Raw genomic sequence first — 6,433 nt, 5'->3', positions numbered from 1 at the left:
ATCATTTTTATAATGAAATACTCTTCTTTGCCACTGTTCTGACCTCTAGTTTGTCTGCTAATATAGCCAGTCCAGGTTTTTGTGTCTTTAATTAGAATATGCATGGTACATCTCTTTCTATCCCTTTGCTTTTAACTTACCTGTGTATTTTTATTTAAAGTGAGTGTCTTTTAAAAAGCATATAACTTAGTCTTGCTTTTAAAAAAGCACAATATTGGGTATATTCAAATACTTTACAAATCCCAGTAGGATAGAACTGAGTGAAAGAGCAGTCTAAGAATTAAAAATAATTTAGGTAGTTATGAATCTCTTTTTCATCAAATAGTTTTAATTTTTTCTTTATGTCTATCCCAGAATGAATGGAACAATTTCCTGTATTCTAAAAGCACGTGGATGGCAGTATCCGTATGATAGCAGAACTATCCTACCTATTACTTAAAGTTACAGGTTTTCTGGTGAAAAGAAGCCTTGTTCCAGATATTTGGGTTTGGTAATGTTCACAGATTCCAGCATTTTCTTCCAATGCAAATACACTCTGGAGTGACACAAAATTAAAAAATATACAACTGGATTTTCCTAAAAAATCCAGATCTATAATATTGGTAAATTGACTTTCTGTATTAGGAGTGCCAAAATAAGCCTATATTTAATTCTGTGATAAGGAAGGAAATGTGGGAAAGAAAACCCAGTGGCTATGAAAACAGATCTAAAAAATTTAATGATTTAAAATAGCCTCTACATACAAGATAACAAAGAGAATAATACAGATCAAACATTTTGGTTTTAAAACTGTGAAATGTCACCACTTAGAACAAGTCTGTCATCTCCTAAGAAATACACATTTACAATGAAATCTATAAGGACACACTTTAAAACTTTTTCAAGTGTTGTCGATTTTCAGTAATCCCCTTCCTCCCCACATATTTACTTGTCATATAACAACACAACCTTTAATCTTCTTTTGGCAGAACAGAACTTTGAGAACTGTAATAGCATTTGTTTTGAAAAGCACCTTCTATGGTAAGTTTCAATGGTGTTTTACCATACTGAGATCATGCATTCTTCTCTTTAAATCTTGCCATGTTCCATGACTTGGATGTTTAAAGTGTGAGCTTAATTCAGTCAAAGCATATATTGCAAATAAAAATGTTTTCAAACAAGCTGGAATAAAGCCGTTAAGTAAGAAGTTGGCCGAAAGACCATAGATAGTGTGCTTCTTGACTTGGTAGTATGTGAATACATTTTCTCGCCAGGGAGGAAGTATTTTATTTGCCGCACGATCAATCAGGTGGCTCGTGGTGTGTCTGTGCTGTGCAACACCAGCAGGTGCAAGGGGACGGGCTGTGGAATGGATGCTGAGCTGAGCGGTGAGGTGGTGGTGGGCTGTGTGCAGAAGATTGCTGGCCAGACAGAGTTGTAAAGACTAGATGGGCTCAAATAGCTACTCTAAGTGTCAAGTGTGCCTACGTATGTTTTACGTGGTACAAGATCAAGCCGCGAATTCTCTTAGAGTAGGATGTGGACTCGTGGCTCTAAAGTTCAGTTGATGAAGGCACTGGCCAGTTTCCCTCAGGTAATAGGGGGATAGTAGCACCTAAGTGAATGCTGAAAGTCAGAAAGGCCTGTACTTACACCTGGCAGATGAAATTATCCTTCTTTTTGTGGATGATCATAGTCTGATTTGCCTTTATAAATTCTGATGCACATACTATGGTTTTTACAAATCTGAAAACATCATTTGGAAAATCTCATGGCCAAATCATTAAAAAATACAGACCATTAAATAGCCCCTCGGAAGCACATGCTCTCCTTTCATTGTGACGTCCTCTTGGTGTTTGAACAACTCAGTCTTAATTGGGGACTTGGCTGCTTAACACACGTGTCTCTTCTCTCTCCAGCACCTAAAATATAGGAGCTTGGATCAAAGTAGACTTTCTGAAACTCTTTCTGTAAGATGGCTTTTTCAACCAGAAGTGGGACATTTTGTAATATGTACCTAAGATAGCCAATTTTAGAAGAAGTTTCAAAACAAGGGCGTTATATACCATGCCTTATTATTTGGAAGGTGAACACTTGAAATAATTTGCTTTCCAGACATGGAAGTGACAGGCTCAGAATAAATTGCTAGTATATGTAGAGCAATATTACAACAAACTGGTATGTTTTCTTAAAAAACAAATGCAGCATTAAAATGTGTTTACTAAGGTGCATCTTAATTCATGTTTTTAATGGAATGTATCGAACATCTATAAATGAACATGAATACACAAGCACACACACATGTGGCCAAGTTGATGTACAGTTTATACCTTAGATGCTTATGTGTGTACATAACAACGCAGAGAAAAAATGTTCTCCCTCTAACTCCCTGAACGTCTGAATGTTGTCTAAACCATACAATGTTAAAATATTTCAATTTCATATAAAATATCTACAAAAATAGATAACATTTACAAAAACCAGATAGTATTTCCAGTTTTCCTTAGTAACCCACTCAGTCCCCCCTCCCTCCTTCCCTCTCAGAACGTGGCCATCTCCAGCAAGGAGCGCTTGAAGAGCTGCGCGTTCCTGGACAAGTCCGTCACTTGGTGCACCATTTCTTGCAGGGCCGGGGTGCTGGGGTAATGGAGGGCGGCCATCTTCGTTGCCATAACTATAGTTTTGAGCTGTTCGCAGAGCTGGTTGCTGGAGTTCATCACTTTGTTGCGAATGTCCTGGGCAGCAACCTGCCTCGTCAGCGTGTCTCCAATGAAAACCAGTTTGTGTGCGCTTAGAATGACAAACTTGCTGTGTGCCACGAAGATCCGCGGGGGCTGGGCTGAGCTGACGCAGCTGAAGAGAGCGTCAATGGCATTGAGAAGGGAAATGTAATGGGTCTCACACTGGTCATAGTAGAAGCAAAGCAACTGCCTGTCCTGAGCACCCACACTGCTGTTTGTTGTCGGGAGGCTCTGAGAGGGCTTCCACTTTGAAATGTCATTTTCCACTGGCTTTGTAATTTCTTGTTCCAGCAACTGGAACTGACTTAGCTGCAGGGAAGAAAAAACAAAAGATTTCATTAAGGGTAAGGTAGTGTGCTGTAATGAAAATTACCAGGGCTTAGAGTTAAAAGACCAAGATTTTAAAATCAGGTGCTTATTAGATGTGAGGAATTGGTCATGCCTTGCTTTCCTAAACTGTAAACTGTAGAAGTTGAGAAAGGTGATCCCTAAGAAATCCTCCAGCTCTGACTTTCTCTCATTGGAAGATTGGCTGCCTCTGCCCTTAGAGTGGAAGGCAGCATAGGGTTTAAACTCAGCTCTGTTGCCCACACCTTTATGAAAGTTAGACGAGTGAATATTTACAAAGTGCTTAGAATGGTGTTTGGAATATTGTAGGCTCTATGTAAATATTTATTAAATGTTGAGTGGTGCAAGGGAAAAATCAAATGTAGGGATCTCTTTGTCAAGTAAATCAATCAATGTTAGTTTGCTTCTTCTGGAGAACAGTCTTGACTCTATTCTTCAGGATGCTTAGATAAATGGCAATCCATGTCCTATTTTGGTATAAATGACAATCCATGGCCCAGTGCTTAGTATAAATGACAATCATAACCTATACTTTCTTTCCAGATTTATAAATGTTATTATTCAGCACTACAGGGAAAACTAATGCATATTATATGTGCACTATGGAAAAGAACATCTCTAAGGAAATCTGGATGCAAACTGTGCATCACAGCAGCTCCACAGAGTTGAAAGCAAAGGACATCGCATGGAGTCAGACTCAATGAGTGTTAGCTTTCTTCTCCTCTCACTGATTCACCCAGATTTTGTATTCTTGCAATAACAACTTCCAGCTCTACCAACAAACCTCAAGATAGACTCTTTTGCAATAAGGACTATCTGTAAACTTAGCTTAGGACCCAGTCAATGTTTCACCCTGGGGTAGGGCTGAGTCAGAGCAGGATAACCTCACCCAGCTCCTTCCCCAAGAAATGCACAGTGAGTTTTACTTTTCTACAGAATCTGTTTTCTTCTTAGGAATTACTATGGCCTCGATAAGTTGCCTAGAGCTTTGCCATCTTACCTTGCCAAATGTTAAAGTAAATAGAAACAGAGACAAGGTGATGCTTTAAGATACTGAGTTTATCCTTTTGCAAGTATGTTCATAAATATATTATTTCATTAGATAGAGGGGTGAGAGATTTTCTCATTTTGTAGAGAAGTAACTTAAGTCCAAGGAGGTTAAATGACTTATATAAGGGCACATCACTGGGTAGTCAGAAAGTAAGGATGAGCTGTGGTTTCCTGAGAGCAGTGTGACATTTCGTGTCTCTACATGCCATTTTATTTCAACTAAAAAAAAAGGCTTATAAATCCTCAATTCATTTCTCTTTATTTTCATGCCCCTGCCTAGCTATACTCATCAATATCTGCCCCACTGAAGCTCAACTTTTGAATGAATCTGCCCTGCTCAAAGGCCTTGGTAAATGGACTTGGATATATTTTGAAAATATTGGATCCTGCCTTCCCACCCTTGGGTTCGACCAAGAACAGCCAAGCCACAGGCTTATGTTGTAGGGAAGAGATGGGTGGGTAGATGGATATATAGATAGATAGAGATGGCCAAATCAGATTCTTTTTTAGGAACTGAATGAGCCACTGAAGGAGTCGACTATCAGCTGAAGAAGCTGGGATGAAAAGCCATCTATATAGAAAGGGCTTTGAGTGGCCACTTATGGGTCCTGTAAAGTTATAGGGGAGCCAAATGAGTAGATAAACAGAGGAAATCACAAGAAAATAGAGAAGAAGGAAGCAGATTTAGAGAGAAGCAAAGGAAGTACAAGAAGGAGAATGAATTTACAGTCCTACTTCTCATTGGACTTGGCTACATCTTCATTTTCTGTTCCTTCATTTCCCTACTATGGCCTAACTCTAGAACCTGTTAGCTTGAGTAGGTCTTGCTCATTGAAATTAACAGCCTTATCCAAAAGATCCTAATATGTTAGATGTACAGGCTCAGCCTGTAAAAATTGCTGTTTGGATGTAATCCAGGTACACCAGCTGGATTACTAGGATCATAAACCTTCTTTTTGTTCTTACCCCCTATTATATGCCTCAGAGCTTATTTATACCAAAGTGTGCTGGAAAGATCAAAATCATGATCTTTTGAAGTTATACCTTTCTTATTAAGCAGGAAATCTTTTCAATACCAAGTGGTTTTTGTTCTGATTGAACTCACCTGATGATGTTCCAGCTGCAGCTTGTTCTGTTTGATGATATTTTCTTTTTCCAACAGCTCTTTCTGTTGCCTTTCAAACTCCTCTTTACCCTATTATTTTTCAACATAAAGAAAACATTACATCACCACTATGATTCACTTATGCTAACAATTTCATTGACAAATGTGTAAATACTCTTTCATTTTCCACTGCCTTGGTAATTTCCCACATATCCATTTAGACCCTGTGAATCCCAGACAGGCATGACAGATGTGCTTCTCGGCCAGACTTCCAGAGTCACTGTGTACGTTAGGGCTGCAAACTAAAACCCATTTCTATGTAGGGTGCCACCCTCTCTGTTCCACTTTACCATTTTCGGAGAGCTATCCGTGACCCTCTGCAAGCCTCCTTACCCAGTACTATTTCTCAGGTTTCTTATCTAATAGATTATATGAGAACCCATCAACCTCCTAACCCAGGTCTAAATGTGGTCCACATTGCACTTCTAGTTTCTTTGAATCATCTACAACTCCACACCATAATAATACTTCTCAATAGGCAGAGTTAGGCAACCAGTCCTTTCCTCAGCACTAGGTGTGGCTCACTGCTGCTTTCCCTAGTTTTTTGTACTCAAGGGAGTTGTAGTTAAATAGTTCTCAGGATAATCTTTGGTTCTTAGTCAAATGAAAAGAATGGCAGAATAAGAAATTAAGCCAAATTCTAAATAATGGATCTAGGTAGAATGCTTTAATCCCCCACAAGTTGTCAGGATCCCAGGTCAACTTGGTGGAATATCCACCTGTAGGAGGCAGACTTTGACTGCTTAATTTCCCACGTGCAGGTTAAGTTCTAGATCAATTGGGAAATGCCTAGTGGTTTTCAAGTCTGAGATGATGGAACCTTAGAAATTCTCTAGTGCAGAAGCTTTCAATTATTTTTTCTTAACAGTTAAACTCCCCTACTTAAAAAAAATAAGTTATCATGTAGAACTATATCATAAAATGTAAATAGAAGTGGAGCTGATATGGTTACCTAAGGGCCCACTCTCCTACTTGGGGAAACTCTTCCATCAGTGGGATCTAATACAACCCTGGGCTTCATTCATTTGCCAAATGAGGACATTGAGATGCAGGGAGGTTGCATAAGTTGGTCACATAGTTAGTGTCAGAGAAAGGTCTCAAGCTGGGGACTCTGGACATTCAGGTCAATGTTCTTCCTCCTGTACACTGT

The 6,433-nt window shown here is 39.1% G+C and overlaps 1 protein-coding gene across 4 annotated transcripts in view; it reads right to left on the bottom strand.

The window, feature by feature from the left end:
* Positions 1–700: 700 nt before the first annotated feature.
* Positions 701–6,433, bottom strand: part of NEDD9 (neural precursor cell expressed, developmentally down-regulated 9) — a 177,340-nt gene continuing 171,607 nt past the window's right edge. For all 4 annotated transcript variants that reach the window (XM_045199443.3, XM_045199445.3, XM_045199444.3 and 1 more), the window contains 2 exons: positions 5,224–5,313; positions 701–3,029 (listed from right to left, as the gene is read on the bottom strand). In XM_045199443.3, coding sequence (XP_045055378.1) covers positions 2,520–3,029; positions 5,224–5,313 — 600 coding nt within the window. In that variant the 3' untranslated portion in view covers positions 701–2,519. The remainder of the gene's footprint in view (positions 3,030–5,223; positions 5,314–6,433) is intronic.

This window comes from Desmodus rotundus, chromosome 3, assembly GCF_022682495.2.
Source record: "Desmodus rotundus isolate HL8 chromosome 3, HLdesRot8A.1, whole genome shotgun sequence".
Taxonomy (NCBI): domain Eukaryota; kingdom Metazoa; phylum Chordata; class Mammalia; order Chiroptera; family Phyllostomidae; genus Desmodus; species Desmodus rotundus.
The sequence above is the reverse complement of the archived record's forward strand: the minus strand, read 5'-3'. Positions and strand labels throughout refer to the sequence as shown.